The sequence below is a fragment of the Sciurus carolinensis genome, chromosome 1 (assembly GCF_902686445.1).
Source record: "Sciurus carolinensis chromosome 1, mSciCar1.2, whole genome shotgun sequence".
Classification (NCBI taxonomy): domain Eukaryota; kingdom Metazoa; phylum Chordata; class Mammalia; order Rodentia; family Sciuridae; genus Sciurus; species Sciurus carolinensis.
In genome coordinates this window covers 193,130,617-193,153,598 of record NC_062213.1, presented here as the reverse complement: position 1 = coordinate 193,153,598, position 22,982 = coordinate 193,130,617, and the positions used below count along the sequence as shown (strand labels likewise).

Here is a 22,982-nt window from a genome sequence, read left to right as displayed (position 1 = left end):
GGATTGGACCACTGCCTTGCCTATGCTAGGCAAGTACTCTAAGCCATCTCCTCAGCCCGTGTTTTTTTGTTTTCTTGTAATTTTGTGTTATTTTTGATGTTATGACTATTCTCAGATTTCTCTTTCCATCCTTACAAATGTAGTCAAGAGTGAGAGTAATTTTCAGTTTTGTTGAGAATTAATTTAGGTCTTACTCCAGAGGAAAAATTGCAGGATTCTGTTACATCCCTGTGTCAAACAGAAAACCCTCTTGTATAACTTTACCAGAACTGGCTGGGGAATTCATTCTTTTTTTTTTTTTTTTTTTTTTTTTTTTTTTTTAATATTTGTTAGTTATAGATGGATGGACACAATACCTTTAGTATTTATTTATTTATTTTATTTGGTGCTGAGGATTGAACCCAGTAACTCCACATGCGAGGCAAGTGCTTTACCACTGAGCCACAACCCCAGCCTGGGAATTCATTCTTGACAGAGCTGTTTGTGTTGCCATTGAGATCTGCTGGTATAAAATAAATGCCTGAAATAATCTGAGTTCTCATTATGTGATTGTATGGTACCCTCATTCAGACAACAGGCTTAGGATTAACTTTCTTGCTTTGTTTTGTTTTGTGTTTTGAAATAACATCATTTCAGTATTGTGATTTGGAACTGAGCTGCAAAAATAACTTACTGGAAGGCTAAGAAAAATGTGACAGACTGGAAAGGTAATTCAGATGAATTCAGCAAAATTCTTATATTCTGAAATTTTGAAAGATACTCTAAATGGATCAACATATGTATACTGTACAACACTGTTCCCCGTTCTTAGATAATTTATTTACTACCATGAGGCATAGATGTATGTATGCCTGTGAAACAGAAGGGAGAATTCAAAGTGTTACATTTTCAGTTTAAAGATTCTAGAGGGACTTGCAGAAAGGTGAAGGTAAAGGATTGGGAATATGGAGGAGACATTTTTAAAAATATGAAATGGAGACATTCTCTGCCTCCATATGTGGTAGTTCCTTATTCACTTTATTCTACACACTTTCATTTTATAGCTGTGATACTTTGTTGCAGGCACAGGGCAACTAGGAGTTCAAAGGTGACTATGACCTCCTGCAAAGAATTCAGATATTAGCAATTGGCTACAATGAAGAAACAATAGAATAGAAGTGTATACAAAGTATGGAAGGAACTCAGAAGTTTTAAAATTTTATTTCTTAAATGACAGATAAAATTATATGAATTTATCATGTACAACCTGTTTTAAAGTGCATATACATTGTAGAATGACTAAATCTAGTTAATTAACAAGTATTAACTCACATAGTTGCCATTTTTGTGATGAGAATACTTAACATCCAGTCTCAGCATTTCTTAATAATACAATAGGTCATTATTAACTATAGTTGCCATGTAGTACTACAGATCTTTTAAAAGATGTTTTCAAAGAATGTTTTGAAGTTTGGAAATCTTACATTTAATGTGGAAGAATGAAGTTGGGCTTTTATGAAGCAGTTTTAGATCCTTATTCTTTATTGCATCCGGCCAATAAGAATCATTGAATCAGATGTTTAATCTTTGAGAGATTAAGCTGCCTAATGAATTATTTCATCTCATTGATTATTTTTACTTTTTATTAAGAGAAAATAATAATTTGTTTAGCTAAGCAATTTCATTTGACTTTGAATTCTTTTTAATACCATTTATTTGGTTTGAGCTTATTATAATAGTAGAATAGTATTATTTATCCATGAAGATTTCCCTTATCTGACAAATGAGACTTACTATGAAGATCAAATGAAAAAAATGTGATGTCTACTTTCAGGTATAAATATCTTAGATTTATTTAACAGTTGAACTAGGAACAGGAATAGGGTAGGCTGGTGTTTTATTAAGAGAAAAAAGTCAGTTAGTTTATGGACTATGGAGATAGATATGCTGTTACTCTTGGAAACTGGAATGTGTTCATAGTATCCCATTGTCGGTCTTGTGTGGTTTATGAAGTAGATCATTCTTAAAGAATCTGGATCCCTTTTCAGTGTGTACTTGTGTGTGTGTAAACATTTTTAAATCTTGGTATTAAATCTTTTATATTAAATAATGAGAAAAATGGCAAATCTTGGCACTTGTGATACAGATTTTGTCTTCTAAAGGGAATAATTAAAGTTAATGTATCAACTGTTGGGATATAACACATATGAACACTTTCACTGTGTTTCCTGATTAGAGGTTTTAAACATTTAAAGATAGAGTTTTGTGGAGTTGTGGTTTTTTTTATTTTTATTTTTATTTTATTTTATTTCAAGGCAGAACATGTAAGTTGTGTCTTCCTCATAGAAGTATTAAACCTAAGACATATTTAAGGTGGAAGGGAGCCTTTAGTCTTAACTGGGATGTTAATAGCCAGAGTTCTGAGAAACTTACCTTGGGGAGGGAAAGTGGTTTCTCTTTTTAGGAAACAATTCATCTCATTGTTAATGTTAGATCAGTACTTCTTTTTTTTATTTTTTTAAATTTATTTTTATTGTAAACAAATGGGATACATGTTGTTTCTGTTTGTACATGGTGTAACAGCTTACCATTTGCATATTCATACATTTACATAGAGTAATGATGTTTGATTCATTCTGTTATTTTTTCCTTCCCCCCACCCCTCCCACCTCTCTTTTCCCTCTATACAGTCCCTCCTTCCTCCATTCTTGCCCCCCTCCCACCCCCCATTATGTGTCATCATCCCTTATCAGTGAGATCATTCGCCTTTTGGATTTTTGAGATTGGCTTATCTCACTTAACATGATATTCTCTAATTTCATCCATTTGCCTGCAAATGCCATAATTTTATTACTCTTTATAGCTGAGTAATATTCCATTGTGGGTGTGTATATATATATATATACACACCACAGTTTCTTTATCTATTCATCAATTGAAGGGAATCTAGGTTGGTTCCACAGTCTGGCTATTGTGAGTTGAGCAGCTATGAGCATTGATGTGGCTGTATCTCTGTAGTATGCTGATTTTAAGTCCTTTGGGTATAGACCAAGGAGTGGGATAGCTGGGTCAAATGGTAGGTCCATTCCAAGTTTTCTAAGGAATCTCCACACTGCTTTCCAGAGTGGCTGCACTAATTTGCATCCCCACCAGCAATGTATGAGTGTACCTTTTTCCCCCACATCCTCTCTAACACCTATTGTTGCTTGTATTCTTGATAATCACCATTCTAATTGGGGTGAGATGGAATCTTAGTGCAGTTTTGATTTGCATTTCTCTTATTGCTAAAGATGGTGAACATTTTTTCATATGTTGCTTGTAGATCATCTGTGAAGTGTCTGTTCATATCCTTAGCCCATTTGTTGATTGGATTATTTGTATTCTTGGTGTAGAGTTTTTTGAGTTCTTTATATATTCTGGAAATTAGTGCTCTATCTGAAGTATGAGGGGCGAAGATATTCTCCCACTCTGTAGGCTCTGTCTTCACATTACTGATAGTTTCCTTTGCTGAGAGAAAGCTATTTAGTTTGACTCTATCCCAGTTATTGATTCTTGCTTTTATTTCTTGTGCTTTGGGAGTCCTGTTAAGGAAGTCTGATCCTAAGCCAACAAGGTGAAGATTTGGACCTACTTTTTCTTGTATAAGATGCAGGGTCTCTGGTTAGATTTCAAGGTCCTTGATCCATTGTGAGTTGATTTTTGGGCAGAGTGAGAGATAAGGGTTTAGTTTCATTCTGTTGCATATGAATTTCCAGTTTTCCCAGCATCATTTGTTGAAGAGGCTATCTTTTCTCCATTGCATATTTTGGCCCCTTTGTCTACTATGAGAAAATTGTATTTATTTTGGTTTGTGTCTGTGTCCTCTATTCTGTACCACTGATCTACCTGTCTATTTTGGTGCCAATACCATGCTGTTTTTGTTACTATTGCTTTGTAGTATAGTTGAAGTTCTGGTATTGTGATACCCTCTGTTTCATTCTTCCTGCTAAGGATTGCTTTAGCTATTCTGGGTTTCTTATTCTTCCAGATGAATCTCATGATTGCTTGCTCTATTTCTGTAAGGTACGTCATTGGGATTTTAATTGGAATTGCATTGAATCTGTATAGCACTTTTGGTAGTATGGCCATTTTGACAATATTAATTCTGCCTATCCAAGAACATGGCAGATCTTTCCATCTTCTGAGGTCTTCCTTAATTTCTTTCTTCAGTGTTTTGTAGTTTTCATTGTAGAGATCTTTTACCTCTTTGGTTAGATTGATTCCCAAGTATTTTATTTTTTTTTTGAGGCTATTGCAAATGGGGTTGTTTTCCTCATTTCCCTTTCCGCTGTTTCGTCGCTTGCTTATAAAAATGCTTTAGATTTATGCGTGTTGATTTTATAGCCTGCTATTTTGCTGAATTCATCGATGAGGTCTAGAAGTTTTCTGGAGGAGGTTTTTGGATCCTCTAAATATAGAATCATGTCACCACAAATAGTGACAGCTTAAGTTCCTCTTTTCCTATTTGTATCCCTTTAATTTCTTTAGTCTGCCTAATTGCTCTGGCTAGAGTTTCGAGGACAGTGTTGAATAGAAGTGGTGAAAGAGGACATCCCTATACTATCCCTATTTTTTCTAGTGTTTTGAGCATGAAGGGGTGTTGTATTTTGTCAAATGCTTTTTCTGCGTCAATTGAAATAACCATATGATTCTTATCCTTAAGTCTATTGACATGATGGATTATGTTTATTGATTTACGAATGTTGAACCATTCTTGCATTCCAGGGATGAACCCCACTTGATCGTGGTGCACGATTTTCTTAATATGTTTTTGGATATGGTTTGCCAATATTTTGTTAAGGATCTTTTCATCTATTATTCATCAAGGATTTGGTCTAAAATTTTATTTCCTTGGTGTGTCTTTTCCTGGTTTGGGTATGAGGGTGATATTAGCTTCATAAAGTGAGTTCGGTAGGGTACCCTTCCTTTTCTATTTCCTGGAATACTTTGAGAAGTATTGGAATGAATTCTTCTTTGAAGGTCTTGTAGAACTCCACTGAGAATTACTTTCCCTGTATTTACCTGATCAGTTTCTTCTTTATAACTCGAGGTCCTGGGTTTCGGCACCACTTATGATCGCCCACCGCCCGTGGGCAATCACAATGCTTACACTTTTCTTGATCTCAGGAACCAAAAGGGGGCTTTATTCCGCAAGTCTCAGACTTATATTGAGAACATCAGCCTATCAGAGAGTAGACTACCAGGAAAGTCAGCCTATCAAGGAACAGTCTCCAGGCAGATACCAGGATCGCCTCATGTACAACAGCCAACCAGAGTTACTTCCTAAAACTTGTTTATGAGTGCAGCTATGTCTGGCAAGCTGCCAGGCGCCATCTTAGAGATCAGGCCACGGTGCGGCTCTGGGGCCCTCAGAGTTCGCCCCTGACACCTCTGGTCCTGGGCTTTTCTTGGATGGTAGATTTTTAATGACTTCTTCTATTTCATTGCTTGATATTAATCTGTTTAAATTGTGTATGTCCTCCTGGTTCAGTTTGGGAGGAGCATATGTCTCTAGAAATTTGTCAATGTCCTCGATAGTTTCTATTTTGTTGGAATACAGATTTTCAAAGTAGCTTCTCATTATGTTCTGTATCTCAGTGGTGTCTGTCGTGATATTTTCTTTTGCATCATGTATTTTAGTAATTTGAGTCTTCTCTCTCCTTCTCTTTGTTAGTGTGGCTAAGGGTTTGTCTATTTTGTTTACTTTCTCAAAGAACCAACTTTTTGTTTTGTCGATTTTTTGAATTGTTTCTTTTGTTTCAATTTCATTGATTTCAGCTCTGATTTTCATTATTTCCTGTCTTCTACTACTTTTGCTGTTATTCTGTTCTTCTTTTTCTAGGGTTTGAGCTGTAATGTTAGGTCATTTAGTTGTTGACTTTTCATTCTTTTCTGGAATGAGCTCCATGCAATGAATTTTCCTCTTAGTACCGCTTTCATAGAGATTTTGATATGTTGTATTGTCGTTCTCATTGACCTCTAAGAATTTTTTAATCTCCTCCCTGATTTTTTTGTTACCCATGTTTCATTCAATAGCATATTTTTTAGTCTCCAGGTGTTGGAGTAATTTCTCTTTTTAATTTTGTCATCGATTTCTATTCTCAGTCCATTATGATCTGATAGAACACAAGGCAGTATCTCTATTTTTTTGCATTTCCTAAGGGCTGCTTTGTGGCATAACATGGTCTATTTTTGAGAAGGTTCCATGTGCTGCTGAGAAGAAAGTGAATACGCTCGTTGATGGATGGAATATTCTATGTATGTCTATTAAGTCTAGGTAATTGATTGTGTTATTGAGTTCTATGTTTTCTTTGGTTGGATTTTGTTTGAAAGATCTACCTAGTGGTGACAGCAGTGCATTAAAGTCACCCAGAATTATTGTGTTGTGGTCTATGTGATTCCTGAAATTGAGAAGGATTTATTTGATGTACAGGGATGCACCATTGTTTGGGGCATAAATATTTACTATCATTATGTCTTCCTGATTTATGGTTCCCTTAAGCAGTATGAAATGTCCTTCTTTATCCCTTCTGACTAACTTTGGCTTGAAGTTCACTTTATCTGATGTAAGGATGGAAACCCCCGCTTTTTTACTGAGTCCATGTGCGTGGTAGGTTTTTTCCCATCCTTTCACCTTTAGTCTGTGGACGTCTTTTTCTATGAGATGAGTCTCTTGCAGGTAGCATATTGTTGGGTCTTTCTTTTTAATCCATTCTGCCAGTCTATGTCTTTTGATTGATGAGTTTAGGCCATTAATGTTCAGGGTTATTATTGAGATATGATATGTATTCCCAGTCATTTGGCTTATTTTTGGTTTTTAAGTTGTCTTGGTTTCTCCTTTGAGTGGTTTTTCTTTAAGGTAGTTCCTTCCTTTGCTGACCTACATTGTTATTTTTCATTTCCTCCTCATGGAATATTTTGTTGAGAACATTCTGTAGTGCAGGCTTTCTATTTGTAAATCCTTTTAACTTTTGTTTATCATAGAAGGATTTTGTTTCATCTTCAAATCTGAAGGTTAGTTTTGCTAACCTTCTTGGTTGGCAACCATGTTCTTTCAGAGCTTGAAATATGTTGGTCCAGGCCCTTCTAGCTTTTAGAGTCTGGGTTGAGAAGTCGGCTACTATCCGTATTGGTCTCCCCCTATATGTAATCTGATGCTTTTCTCTTGCAGCCTTCAAAATCCTATCTTTATTTTGAACGTTAGGCATTTTCATTATAATGTGCCTTGGTGTGGATCTGTTGTGATTCTGTGCATTTGGTGTTCTGTAAGCCTCTTGTATTTGATTTTCCATTTCATTCTTCAGGTTTGGGAAATTTTCTGATATTATTTCATTGAATAGGTTGTTGATTCCTTTGGTTTGTATCTCTGTGCCTTCCTCAATCCCAATAATTCTTAAATTTGGTCTTTTCATGATGTCCCATAGTTCTTGGAGATTCTGTTCTTGATTTCTTACCATTTTCTCTGTTTGGGCAACTTTATTTTCAAGATTAAATATTTTGTCTTCATTGTCTGAGGTTCTGTCTTCCAAGTGGTCTAGTCTTTTGGTGATACTTTCCATTGAGTTTTTTATTTGGTTTATTGTCTCCTTCATTTCAAGGATTTCATTTTTTTTTTTTTTTTGAGAATCTCTATCTCTTTGTTGAAATGATCTTTTGCTTCCTACAGTTGCTCTTTCAGCTTATTGGTATTATCATTCATTGCCTGCATTTGCTCTCTTATCTCATCCTTTGCTTCACGAATCATCTTAATCATGTATAATCTGACATTTCTTCTAACATACTGCCTTTGGATTCTATTAATATAGAATCTAGATTTGTTTGGATCATTTTCTTCCTTTGTTTTTTCATGTTGTTCATGTATCTTCCCCTCTAGCAGTGCAGACCTGGGGTATTGCAGATTTCCCCCTATAGGCTTATAGTGACCCTATAGGTTTCCAAAACCCTTTCTTTAAAGGGAGATCAATGTTAGCAGTGCCCAAATCAGACACTATGCAATCCTAGACCAAATAGCCCCTATGGGGACAATAACAAAATTGTCATAGTAAACAAATGAGTTAAAATATTATCTTCGGTAAAACAAACAGGTTTGCAATAAGGTCTGCAGTTTCTAATGGAGGACAAAGAGGATGCAGAGGGATGTAGAATGTCGTTGTTAATGGGATAAGAAAAGAATATGCAGAAGTTCTAGAAAATAGAAAGGGTGAGAGTGTAATCAAAAGAAATCAGATGTTAACATGCAAAAAAGGGAGAAAGAGACTCTGAGGGAACAGGTAAACAAATGGAAAAGAGAGCAAGAAAAGTAAAGAAATAAAAACTTAATTTTTTTAAAAAGGAGAAAAAAGAAAATCTACTGTATAACAGTCATATAGTAATGAAACCTCCCAGTGTTCAGTAGCCTGATGCATGAGAGGTACCTGACAATGAGCTTCAAGCCTCCAGCAGGGGTCGCAGGATGGGATTTGTCCCACCCAAAGATCGGAGCTACTGCTTCCAGGATTATCCAAGATGGCCGCTCTGGCTTCAAAATGTGTTGGCAAATGGGGAGCTGCAGCTCAGGGTGGTCAGCTGGAGGTCCTGGAGATGGGATGTGGTTGGTCCGGCAGGGGTCCTGGAGGTCTGGTGTGTTTGGTGTGGTTGTGGGATCCTGGAGGCTGGGTGCAGTCAGTCGGTCTGGGGTCCCGGTGATAGGGCACAGTCAGTTGGTCTGGAGGTCCTGATGGCAGGGAGCAGTCAGTGGATGTGAGGGCCCCAGAGGCAGGGAGTGATCAGTCGGGCTGAGGGATCCTGGAGACGGGGATCAGTCAGTCCGGCCAGGGGTCCTATGGGGCCTGGCTGTTGTCTCAAATGGCGGCAGCCATGTGTAATCAAACCTGCAGGTACTGTAACAGTGAACTTCCAGGCGACAACAGGCAGCTGGTGCTCTACTGGTGGTCGGCGATCAGTTTGCTGACTGTTATCAGACGATCGGGAGTTGAACCTCGTGCGTTGGGTGATGGATAGGTGTAAGGCAGGCGATGGACAGGCGAGAGGCAGGCAAATGGTGGATGATAGACGCCTGACAGTGAGCAATCTGCACTCAAAAAAGGCGTCGATATGCTGGCAGACTGCAGGTCACCACAGCAGACAAATGGGGTAAACACCAGGGGATCGATAAGCGGCAAAAACTGCCTCACCGAGAAACAGATATCCTCTGCTTGAAACTGGAGTTACGGAGCGACAAGGAACGCAGCCTCCCTCTAGTCCACCATCTTGGATCCTCTGATCGCTAGGTCTTATGGCATGTGGTTAGTGTTTTGAGAAACCACTGAACGGCTTTCCTCGTGACTTCCCTGTGACGTCCTCACCCATGGACATCCACATGAGCGACTCCCTTCTCACAGAGAAATAGGCCAGTCTTTGCTCTAACTTTCCACAAAACCTCTCAGAAGTACTTCTTAATAATTTGGGGGTTGCAGAAAGGCTGGTGATCCAAGATCAGTACTTCTAATAGAAGCTCCAGAAAAAAGTTTAATGTGTTGCCCTTTTTTTTTTTAATTTTGTTTTTTAGTTGTAATGGACACAGTAACTTTATTTATTTTTATGTGGTGCTGAGGATCGAACCCAGTGCCTCACAAGTGCTAGGCAAGTGCTCTACCAGTGAGTCACAACCCCAGCCCCTGTATTGCCTATTTTGAAAAACAGATAAATAAGTAGAGTACGATTTGTTTTTAATTATTCAAAATCACCTTAAACTTGGTAACTTGGGCAACATATAATAGCATCTGAATTATAAGCTTTCTTAAAACATTTTGAAATGTAAACTGTGAACCAAATTTTGCAGCAAAATAATGAGGATCAAGAAAACCCCTACTGTGGAATGTCTAGGTAAATAGCATATGAAAACTTAAATTCTCTCCATCAGTTTCTAAAAGATTTGCTTGTAAACCTTTTACATTTGATAGGTTCCTGGCTACTAAGTTTCTCATTTCTGCTTCTTCAATGGTTCAGTGGAAATTTCAGGCAGGTTCCTACTTCAAGCAGGACCATTTTTCTCTTTTCTAGACTTAGAAGGTGGGTTTATGTTTTAGTACAGTGTAACCCTGGGATTGCTGTTCTGATTGAAACCCATGACTTTCATTTAGGATAATTCTGTTGGCCAGTACTGATCATTGTTAGCAGTTGTAAGACCTCTAATGTACTTCAAAGGAACCCCTGAGCCAAGCCCAGTTTACTTCATTTTTACATTTCTTCTAACCTAGTGTAAGATCATTACTCTGCAAAAAGGTATCAGGAAAGAAACACATAAAGAAAAGTGTACTCCTCTTTTTTTTTTTTTAAAGTATTTTTTTAGTTATAGATGGACACAATACCTTTATTTTATTTATTTATTTGTATGTGGTGCTGAGGATTGAACTCAATGCCTCACACATGCTAGGCAAGCGCCCTACCACTGAGCTACAAGCCCAGTCCATATACTCCTCTTTTTAAAAAGCTACCACCTCTCACCACAGAGAGGGCGGGAAGGCAACATGAAGTGGTGACAGTCACCAATAACTCCTGCCTTTCTCAGTTTTTATATCCCCTCCCCATTTGGTCAGTTGTCTCCATTTGACCAATTCCTTTTTGAAATTATTACTTTCCTTACTCTCATGAGAATAATCATACATTTATAACTGCCTCAAGCTTGCTGAACCTCTTTCTACCTTCATGCTTTTAAAGATGTTTTAAGACCTATTCTGAGTTCTGATCTTTAATCCAACCATCTTTAGAAATTTTGAGTTCTGTTCTTTAATCCAACCATCTTTAGAAGATTTTGACTTAAGTTTATTAGCTTATCTCCCAAGTTCCCCATTTGTTCATTGTATTCTTTCTTGAATAAAACCTGTCATGTTGAATGACATTTATCCCTCTTTATCCCTCTTTACTAAGTTTGTCATAAAGTCAATTGTCTTCTTATGCACTCTGATTTGCTATGCCTTAACCATTTAATCACTTAACCATGTTATTATAAGTTGATTTTACTTCAGATCTAAATTATTTCAATAGCCTTTCAATTGAATCTCTTTTATCTAGGTCACTTTTCCCCTCTAATCCACCTGGTACAAAGTGGCCAGTTATTTTGCTACTTTCTTGCTTAAGATCACACAGGCCTTACACATGTGCACACTGCACCCCCCACACCCCTACCTACACACCGATTACTGCTAAAGTCAAGTTTGGTTTAGACTCAAAGTTGACCCTTTTTTCCTGTCTACTTGATTCCCCACTGCTTTTCCAGCTGTGTTCTATCTTAACCTGGCTCTGCACATTAAGGTCTCTGCTATTCTCTTTGCCTCTGTAAATGATCTGAACCATAATGGTGATTTCACTGCCTTTCTGTCTACCAAACATCCCTGGACTTTTGTAGAAAAGCTGACTTGATTCTGAGGTCTGTGTTAGCTTCTCACTTATTAAAAAAAAAAAAAAAAAAAAAAAAAAAGTTTGGATATTTTTCATCTTCCTCCAAATAGATTATTATATGCTCTTTGAAAACAAGGACTCTACCTATTCTTTTATATTGGTACGGGACAGTTTTTTGATAGGCATTCAGTAAACATAAAATTAATGAGATTATTAAATAAACTCAGCTGACAGTGGAGATTTGTGTTGAAAGATGGTTTTAACTTTTGAAATGTTGTTCCCTTCACTAATTTATCAAGTTCAATTTGAAATGAACATATTGGCAGTCATCTTTATTCTATAAATTTAGCCAGGGCTGGGGAGATAGCTCAGTCAGTAGAGTGCTTGACTTGCAAGCACAAGGCCCTGGGTTGGATCCCCAGCACTGCAAAAAATAAAAAAAATAAAAAATAAATAAATTTAACCATTGTGATAATTGCTCTTCTCTTTAAAAATCATTGCTTCATAAAAGATTTACAAATGTCTCAAAATGTTCACTGAAGTTACTGAATACGATTGCTATTCCAAGAAGCTAGTCAAAATGTGATTTGAAGTTCCTGGGAATGGCAAACCAATGATTCTTACCTCCATGCTTGCTAAAGTAGTTGAAAGCCAACATAGTCTTCCTTTAAGATGTTGGAAGAGCTGGGCATGGTGGTGCCTGGTTGTAATCCCAGCAGCTGGGGAGACTGAGGCAGGAGGATCCCAAGTTCAAAGCCAGCCTTAGCAATTTGGCGAGATCCTAAGCAATTTAGCAAGACCCTGTGTCAAAATAAAAAGGGCTGGAGAAGTGGCTCAGTGGTTAAGTGCCTCTGGGTTCATTTCCTGGTTATGTACCTCAGCCCCAACCCCCCACAAAAACAAAACAAAAAAAAGGTGTTGGAAGAGTGGTTTCTTGAGTATTTGAATCAAGATGAGAAAGTATCCAGCATGTGACTAATTGGATCTGATGAAAGACAACAGAAAGAAAGGCTGTTATGTAAGATAAACCAAAAGAATTTGATTTCAGTTTGGAGAAGATATCCACAAATAATCTGTATATTAAGAATCGTTACTTTAAAACTTGAGGGTGTGGTGGGGGAAAGGGCTTGGGATGAAACAAAAAGGAAGTAATTGGTGCCCAAATTGAGGTGATATTAAAAAGTTGCTTTTGAATATTTTCATTTCTTTTTTGAACTTGTATTCATGGAGGATAACATCCATGTGTACCTGCTGTCAAATGTCTCTGTCAGAAATAGGGTCTTAAGCTGGAAAGGCCTTCAAAACTGATGATTAAGGCAGGGGCATTACATGCCAGTGCTAATCAGAGACACTGGATGGAAAGTTAACTGCAGTTGTTTGCATACTGTAATTATAAAATGATGAAGAATTGGTCTAGCATACCTCTAATTAAGATGATCCTTTTCAGCTCTTTGGAAGAGTAGGCACCTTCAATACCCATGAGAGAATAACGAGGGCAAGAGACAAGTATCTTTTTCCTTAAGCTAATTTTAAGCACCTTTTAGTTTTGTTTTCCATCACTTTTTATGTTTACATTACCTTCTGTTTGGTTTGATTGTTTTTCTGCTTAAATAATACTTTGGAATTTCATTTCTTTCTTGACTTTTTGGTGTTATGAGGGATCCCTTTTAAAAATCTTCCCAGGGTATTGAATATTTTCCATTTTTCTCTTATGTATAGAACAGTATCGGGCCTAGGGTTGTAGCTCAGTGGTAGAGTGCTTGCCCAGCACATGTGAGGCACTGGGTTCGATCCTCAGCACCACATAAAAAATACAAATAAAATAAAGTTACTGTGTCCATCTACAACTAAAAAACATATTTTTAAAAAGATTATCTTTATAAAAGTTTCATATATATATATATATATATATAGTGTGTAATGTATGTATATATCAAAAAAGACCATCTTGCCTTGTTACACTATCACTCTTACCTTTGTTTTTAGCATCTAAGTCAGGAGTAAGAAATCTGCATTTCTGTTTATGACCACTGACACAAAAAAACCAGTCACATCTACCTGTCTATAGGTCAGCATGAACTAAGAAGCTTACTGTGTGACATGTAGTTTGAGAATAAGGAAAATGATAGGAATAGGAAGGATAAAGTAATTCAGACTTCATGGTGAGCTTGACAGTGTTTTTATTTATCTAATTTTTTAGTAGTGATAAGATGACAAGAGATTGTTACTTTCATTCTTGCCAAATTAGGAACATCACTTGAGAGAGGAACTGGTTTTCCTAATGTTTAAATGTTATTCTTGAAACTGTTTCACTGTTCTGAATCCATCCCCCCCCCCCCTTTTTTCCTCCAAATATGTTTAGTGTTCTTACCCAACTTGGTTCTATTTGGAACCAAATAAAACAATGACCTTTTTTTTAAACCCTGTGACTTTTTATTTATTTTTTTTTAACAAGAATAAATCGAGAGCTTCCTATTTCTGATTTAAACTTTATAATTTAAAATGTAGGGCCTGCATTTTCAAGATAAGTTTGCAGATTGGGTTTAGTAATTGGACCTTCTCTTAATGATCATGTTATTTTCCAAGGATTATAAAGAACAAATAATACACATTATGCCTTGTCTGAGCATAACCTTCTAGAGCCTAGAGGACACTTTAGACAAGAGCATAGTAAAATAATCTTAGAATAAGATTCTTTTATCTTCAACACGGAGTATTATACCTTCTAGCAGCACATTCTGTTATTGTCAAAAATCAATTTTGTTTGTAAATATGTGCTTAAGGATGAAGATGTCAAAGTCTCAGAGACTGTGGAGCATTTTTATGGAAAGAGGGCTATCTTGGTTTGATTTTACTACTCCCTTCTAATTCAAGTGGTGGAATCATTAATCTGCTTTGTAGTTAGAATGTATGTTTTAAAATAGACTGTTTAATGAAGCTTGTCTAGGTGTAGATAAGTGGGAAGTGGGGTTTTCATATCTTCCAAAGATCCCTGTAGTTTTCCTGTAGTATATCGGGTGGCTAGAGACTTAAGAGGATCATAGCATCTGTCTTGGGAAAAGATTTTGGAAGAGTCTGGAAGATGATTTATCCTGATTTTTTTTCAGATTGAATTTTGACTCTTTTCTTGAAGTTACTCCTACATGTTAATCAGAAGGTTTCTTAGCAAGGCTTATTGTGTAGCTCAAGTCAGAAACTTCTTTAGGATCTCACCTGCCTCCCTTTATTACCCCCAATATGTGCGTCTATCTGCAGTACTTGGCATCTGACTACAGGGTGTCTTCGGGCACGTTCTGAAGTTGTATTTACTAAAGAAGCATTGGCCTATTCAGCTAGTACTACCTCCTGTGTAGTACTTGGAACTGAATCTTTAAGTTGTGTTCTTTGCTTTGAGGAGAACAGAATTTTTTTCATTATCAGTCTTTTGCTTGTTTGTCTTATGTTTATCTTTTTTAGATAGAAAGTTAAACGAATATTGAGTTGTTGAATTGTTGCAACTGTAGGTGCTAGAACCCGTGCCCATACCCACTTTCAGTCTAGCAGTGGTTAGTAAAAGACTTTTGGAATCCATTTCCCCCCATTCACTATTAGTAAATAAGACTGACAACAAGAATTTAGTGATTAGAAATACCATGTACTTTGTTCCACTGACTTATCAACAAGAATCAGCGTGTAAAGTTGCAGTTTCCTGATGAGAATTTGGAAGATTTTGATGTAATACCCTGGGCCTTGATTCCAGAAAAAGGAACTCTCTGAATCTGGGTTTATTAGTTGGTGGTGATTTCATGAGTCGCCAACTATTAGGCCTTTATGTCCACATATTATCTTAATTTATGGAGTAAGGTCCCTGAGTTCTCCTCTTTCCTTCCACAGGGCAAGCAGGAGGACTTCAAGACGACAGTTCTGGAGGGTATGGAGACGGCCAAGCATCAGGTGAGGGTGGCATTAGTTGCTTGCCACTTAGTAGCAAGAGCCGCCAAGTCAGGAATTGATGCTTGCAAGTGTTTTTGGCTGTGGTATCCACATTTTAACTGGAGTGCAGGGAAAATGTGACCCACAGGACAGAGTAGTCTGATAGGAGAGTGTGTGGCCAGAACAAAGGCAAGCAAATCCTGTTGAAGTCCTCAGGCCGGTCTCAGCCCTCCACTCTTCATGTTTTTGAGGAGATGGCGGGTACTTTTTTCTCATCAGCAGTCTTTGCAGTAAAAGTAAACATGATGTCTAAAACACAGACTTAGGAATCATGGAACCCTTAAAGAGAAACATAGCAGTATACGTAGAGAGAAACCACGGTCTTGAGTCTTAAAAAAAAAAATCACTAGTATTCTAGGACTAGTCAGGCACACTTTACAGGCAAGTGACATATTTTTAGATTATGGTTGTTAGGTGGTGTTGGGAACTTTTTTCCTATTAATATTATGTAGTTAATCATTTACAGTTTAAACATTTTGTTTCTCAGGTGAAAATTATTTTAAAAAGTCTACTGAAAGCACTTTTCAGAAATTTTAACTTCTAGGAAAAAGCATAAAAGTTATAGGGGCTGCCATCTGAAACAGTTTGTTCCAGGAATCCAGGTAGTGTGTCTGGATTTCATTCTTTGTCTCTTGAAGGATGTTTTTGTGTGTTCCAGTGTTCAAAGTTGGTTTATAGATACCATTTTGATAGAATTGGAATAGGCATTACTTATTGTTGGAGGTTGTCACTTTCCATCAAATATACTTTAAAATCGCTCATCTGTTGCATTTTGCATGTAGTAGCAGGTCAGGATGTATCTGTATTTTACTCTCTTGGATCAAAGGTAGTTCTGTGTTTATACAGCAGTTGGTAGTTAAAGGGATCCAGAATGTTACAAGTATAGTTCTTTAAATGCTATCCTAAGGATCAGAGGTTGATACTCAATACATGCTTTTCTCGGAGGAGTTAAAATCCTGATGTAGTCTGTTATCTATGACAGATTGATCAAAAACACTTCATCAGATGATATATAAGTAGATCTTCCATGAAACTGTTGAGGGTCAGGGGGAAAGCTTTTAGAGCTTTAGAGCTTTAATCTCAAAGAAATTTTCTTTTTTTTTTTATGAAAATATTTGCTTTTTTGCTTAAGTAAATAACATGGTGTGTTGCTGAAAGTAACTGGACTTTCATGTGAAATGGTGGTGCTTTTACTGTTAGTAAAACATAATTTTTAAGGAGTTTCCAGGAGTGGTGGTATTTGTTCTGAACCCTTCAAGCTCTTTCTTCAGGTCCTTGTCATGTTTAGAAGTATGCATTTTTGAGACGATCCATTAGAATTAGAAATGTGCTTATAGGTGATCAACTTTCTTCTCTTAATGAAGCTGAATGATCCTCATGGGTATCTTGCAGCCAGGATCATATCTTGACTTCTTTAAAATCCACCTCAACTTGGTGTGTACATCCCAAATCTTAGCACTAGAAAGGAACTTGAAGTCATCTTGTCTAGTATCCTGCCTTCAAACAGATAGCATTCTGTACCCCCCTATTTTGTGGATTTGGACCTAAAACCCAAAGAAGTTTAATGACTAAACAACAGTTGTGGAGGAGTGAGTCCAGAGATCTTGCCACTTCTATCATTGCTTATATCACTAGGTTAATTTAAGATAGGCATTTACCTTTAAAAATGCAAAATCTGAAGTATAATAAATCATGTTTCTCCATTTTTTTCTTTTCTGTCTCCTATTTATTCTTTTTATTTTTAAACTATTATAGAACTTGTTGTGGTGCATTTCTAGTTTACTAATTTTAAGGAGCCTTTTTATGTCTTTCCTATAGGGCTTTTGTTTTCACTTAGAAATCTAGTTCTAGTAAATTTGTCTACTTTAGTTAAAAAGTCATAGGCAAGTAACTTTCATGGAGGCCTTCTGTGTTTTTTTGTTTTTGTTTTTCTTTCCATTATCTTAGTCTAGTCAAGATGCCACCTGTATCTTATCTGAATTGGGGAAATGATTTCATGGGATAGAGGATCTATAATCTCACCTACCTCTGCTTCCCTCCCTCTTCTTTCTCCAGTTGACTTACTCCAAAAGGTCTAAGTTATTCTCTTAAATGCTTTCAGAGAGTGTGAGCCAGTCAGACTATTCATTAGAAAGGACAGTTCTACAGATTACATTCTGTAGGTGATACTGGAATTACCTGTGTGAACTGATGAGCAGGAAGTAATTGAACAGAAGAGAAACAGATATGTAGTTAGCCTTGGAGCTTCTGAAAATTTTAGGTAGCATCTTTGAAACATTCTTATTTCCAGAACACGGGATTTTGTTAATTGCATTTACACAACAAAGTACAAAACTGTATTCCAGAGCCAAGTAAAATTTCTTATAAAAAAAATGAATACATTGTTAAAGACAATTGTTCTAAAAGTTTTTTCCAGTAAAGAAGATAATGTATGTGTTGGATTACCTAAAGTAGTCTGCTTCTACACTTTGGAAATAACCTACAAAAAAGGATGTTTTAATTTAGCTACTGAATAGGTTCCAAATTAGCATATATTTTGTTTCTTTGAAAAAAGGGCCAGGCACAGCAGTGGTTCATGTCTATAATTCCAGCATTTGGGGAGGCTGAGGCAGGAGAAATGCAAGTTTGAAGTCAGCAGCCTGGAGAACTTAATAAGACCCTGTCTCAAAATAGAAAATGAAAAATAGAATTGGGGATGTAGCTTACTGGTAGAGTGCCCTAGGGTAGGTGCTGGGGAAAATGAAGAAAGACTGAAAAGAGTATTAGACTCTCTCATAACTTCTTTAATTGCATTTGTTTAAACTTTTGATGTTTGACTTAGAGAAACACTTAGAAATTGACACATGAATGACTTATGTAAGTAACATTTATAACATTGTAATAATTCTTGTTACATATTCTCAAACCAGAGTGATTTTTGCTAAGGACATTTGAAATGAGGGGAACTTAAATATAATATGAAATCTAGTGGGTTTTTTCCACATGGATATTCTGGCTTTCATGGAAAAATAGTTTTTTAGTAGAATTTTCATTGACCACCTCTTAAACATGTAGATGGTGACACAGCCAAGGGGTGGGGGGGACTTGTTTTTAGCAGGGAGGAATGAAATTTAATAGGGATAAGTGATTTTCATGTTAATAGCATACACATGAAATGTATACCAAGGAGTAACCTGTTAAGAGATATTTGGTAACTGGATGTAGTGATGCACACCCATGATCCCAGCTACTTGGGAGACTGAGACAGGAGGATCACAAATTCAAGACCAGCCTCAGCAATTTAGTGAGACCCTGTCTCAAAATGTAAAGTGTCCCTGGGTTCAGGTCTCAGTCAAAAATTAAAAATAAATAAGTAAGTAAGTTAATTCAGTTATTCAGGATTAATGTGACATAATAATGTTCCTTATAATGTAAGATGGTTTTGGTCTAGATTTTTGTTTTTTGTTTATTTTGATTTGGGCATGGAGATAAGGACAGCAAAGCTGTATAGTTTTAGGACATTTTACATTTATTGAAATAACCTGTGCCCCTGATAGTCAACATTTCTTCTGGTCTTAAATTTCATGTTCTACCTGCAGCATTATGGCTCTTACTGATTCTTCTTCTTCTTCTTTTTTTTTTTCTTAAGAAATAATTAATTGTATTGTTAGTCTCTTAATTTTAGATAAATTAGTTAAATTTAAGGATTGTTGATTTTAGTAATGTGAAACATAGTATTTATGCTCATTATCTATAGCAGATGAATAGCCTTTTCTCCTTGTCCCTAAGAGCAGTATTAATGAATAGCCCTTGTTAGTATTAGTCATTTTTGCATAATCTCTTATTAACTGTTATTTTTTTCTAGGTATTTTTTGCCAGTTGAGTGTCATTATGGAAACAGACCCCTCAGTAACCTAATAGTTATCTAAGTTACATTTTCACCTGCATTGTTCTGTCCTCCTAATCTTACTAATTCCTCTCGTGTTATGTGCTGTAAAATGATTAAATATGGACATCTGGTGCCTCCTTTGTTACTTATGTATAATTATTTCAGTGGTATTAAATTTTGAAATTCTTTAAATTCTCTTTTTTTCTTTTTTTAATGTTGGGTTTGAACCTGGGGCCTCACTCATGGTAAGCATGCTCTGTATGACAGAGTTACACACTCCAGCCCTGTATTTTGGTATTTTTGTAAGCTCGTGGTTATTACATATTATAAGATGATCTTAGAAATATGAGCACCATATTTGCAAATGTATTTCTAAAGATGTACTCGTCCACAAGCTTTTAAAATATTTACTAAACAATTTCAAGAATTTCAAAACATTTTACTTGTATATAGTGTATGTGTACACTAAATGTATAATATGACATATGTAGTAACATACTTTAAATGTAGTATATAGTAAAGCATCTCTCATGTTTCTGCCAGCAAGATCATAGTCCTTGCATTCTTCTGACTTATCACTGTAGTCTGCTTAATTTCTCTCACTCCTTGCCAAAATTGAATATTGAGCACTGATGGATGCTGCTATTGATGGAATCATGTATTTAGAATCTATTGTCAATTATTCAACCTTAGAATCATCTTTCTGTTCCATGCTGTAACCCTAAAAGAATGCGTGCAACTTGCTTTCTGCTTCGTAGCCTCTTGGTTTCCTGTTAGTATACTTTCCCTTTAATCTGGCTCTTTACATTTACTCACTTATTTATTTATTTATTATTATTTGTGTTTTGGGTTTTTGTTTGTTTGGTACTAGGGATTGAACCCAGAGGGACTTTATTACTGAGCCACATCCCTAACCCATGTTATTATTATTTTTTAAACAGGGTCTTGCTTAAGTCGCTTAGAGCATTGCTAAGTTGCTGAGGCTGGCTGCAAACTTGCGATCTTTCTGCCTCAGCCTCCTGAGTTGCTGGGATTACAGGAGTGCACTACCATACCTGGCTGGCTCTTCACTTTTAAATTTTATTGTAAACTACTAGTGATGCTAATTTTAGAACATCATCCAGTATTATAAAGTTATTTTATGGATGAAGAAAGTGTTCTAAACACCTTATGTATTATTTCACTCACTAATAAATGTAAACTTGGGCATGTTAAGAGTGGCTGATTTTTAAGGAAGTTTCAACTTTTGAAACAAATTGAAAGTTTTTTGTTTTTAAAAGTGAGGTCAGTCTGAATGAGGCAAAACTTCACAGTGTTATTTGGGCATACAAGGAGTTCAAGATGTTATCATCCCTGGTTTTGTACCTACTTGCACTTTCCTAGCAAACCTTTGCTTTCTTTGCTAGGTGTGGAGGGCGCAGCTTTCCAGAGCAGACTTCCTCATGACCGGATGACCTCTCAGGAAGCAGCCTGTTTTCCAGACATCATCAGTGGGCCTCAGCAGACCCAGAAGGTTTTTCTGTTCATTAGAAACCGTACAGTAAGTTTTCATTCAAGCCTTTTTTCACCTGGATTATGAAAAGTACAGATGAGTTTTTTAGAGAATATGGAGAAAAAAATAGGAAAGAACTTTAGAACTATCTGTAGTACTATTACTCCAGAGATAACAATTGTTAAAAATTAGTTGTTTTTTGTTTGGGTATTTAAAAATATATATATAAATTTTTGTTTTTATAAATTGAGGTCCTATTTGCATGCATTTTGGTGGATCCTTTTTATACCTCATAAATATACATCAAGTATCTTTACTTAAACTTTTAATCATTTTTCTTATGTCTGATGCTGGAATTTGAACCCAGCACCTTGTGCAGGCTAGGCAAGTGCTCTGCCACTAAGCTATAAACCCAGCCTAAGAAAAAACTTCTTAAAATAATCACTTTGTCTTTCCTTCTAGGACGAGCAAAACCCTTATCCTATTCTGCTCACCTAGTTCAGTTTCCTCTGGCTGAATGATTAATGTCTATAGAATATTCTGTCAGTTTGATTCTAATTTAATAATTAGACATTTAAATTTCCATTTTTGCTTTATTATACTTAAGCCTGAAGAGTCTTATACATCTTTTATCTGTGGGTAATATTTCCTTATATTAGAGATACTAAAGAAAATTTTAACTTAATTTAACTTATGAGAGTATAAATGTTTTTAAGTTTTGATGTCTGTTGCCAGATTGCCTCCCAGAGAGGCTGAACCAGTCAACACCCCCAGTGTCCTGCCCTTATTCTTTTCTTTTCCTTTTTTCTTTTTTTTTTTTTTTTTTTTTTTTTTTTGGTATTAGAGCAGTATAGTAACACACAGTAGTTGGGTTCATTTTAACAAAATCCTACATTGACTGAATTTGATTTTTTTCATTTCAGTCATAGTTCCCTGCCCCCTTTCAATCCCTTTCTCCCTCCCCTTTTCTCCTTCCTCTACTACACTGATCTTTCTTTATTTTTGGTTGGTGCTTTCTACCTATACAAAAGGTGGAATTACCTGTAGTATATTTTTATATGTACATAGTGTGATTTTGTTATATTCATCCTTTGTTATATTTCTTCCCCTTTTCCATCCTTCCCCATCTCCTCCTCCTCCTCCACTCATCTCCCCTATATCTCAATATCCATCCTTTCCCCTTTATTTTGTTCTAACTTCCACATATGAGAGAAAATAATTAACCCTCAATTCTCTGAGTTCAGCTTATGTCATTAGCATGATGTTCTCCAATTCTCTCTCTTTACTGGCAAATACCATAATTTCATTCTTTTTTTTATGGCTGAGTAAGACTCGACTGCATATATATGCTGTTTTCTTAATCCATTCAGCTATAGATGCTGCCCCTATTTTTGTTATAAAAGCAATGATAATCTATACTGCTGTTTTTTATTTCTTGGATTAATGAGACTGACTGCTTTTTTACATGTATTAGTCATTTGCTTTTCTTCTGTGAATTTTTCTCTCATGTCTTTTGTTCATCAAAAATTCTTTAGCCATAGAACAGGGTAGCTCATTGATGGAGTACTTGACTGGCATGAATGAAGCTCTGGGTTCAGTCCCTGGTACTGCAAGAAACAAACTTTAGCTATAGAGTAGAGGGGGCAAAGTACTATTTAGAGCATATCATTGTATCTAGGGTGATACAAAGTGGAAACAGATCTCAACCATTTTGAAATCTCAGAGAAGTCATTTAGCTTGTCTGTTTTTTTAGCCATCATTGATTAATTTGTTAGATTGAAAAACCACTGCTAAATTTGGATTAAATGTCATATAGCTAGAGTGGTTGGTAGGTAATACTGGATTTTTGCAATATAGAAAAGACAGGGTTTTTTTGTTTTTGTTTTTGTTTGTTTTTTGAGTGGATAAGTTCTTAAGTATGTATTTCTGATGCTGATTTGTTTTACAAGTGAACCAGCATTTGTATGTAGCCTATCAATATTTGATTCAATTGGAGTTTTTGATAAATTGTCATGTTTTTGTTTCATCTGAAGGGAGTTTTCAATTTTTACTTGGGCCTGTGACCAAAAGTCAAGCTTTGGGGAACAGTTGACCCAGGTTAAAGTTGAAAAAAGAAAAAAGAATTGTCTGTCAGTTCTATAATCTTAAATGGCATATTTTGCCTCCTAATTTTAAAACTACAATTTAGGATTATTGAACTAGAACCTGTGGTCTGAGCTTTTGCAGGTTTGAAGTAAGATGACTTGTATAAGA

The 22,982-nt window shown here is 36.1% G+C and overlaps 1 protein-coding gene across 1 annotated transcript in view; it reads left to right on the top strand.

The window, feature by feature from the left end:
• Kdm1a (lysine demethylase 1A) overlaps positions 1–22,982 on the top strand; it is a 63,885-nt gene that overhangs the window by 13,172 nt on the left and 27,731 nt on the right. The window contains 2 exon segments of the mRNA XM_047559882.1: positions 15,271–15,330; positions 20,644–20,777. Coding sequence (XP_047415838.1) covers positions 15,271–15,330; positions 20,644–20,777 — 194 coding nt within the window.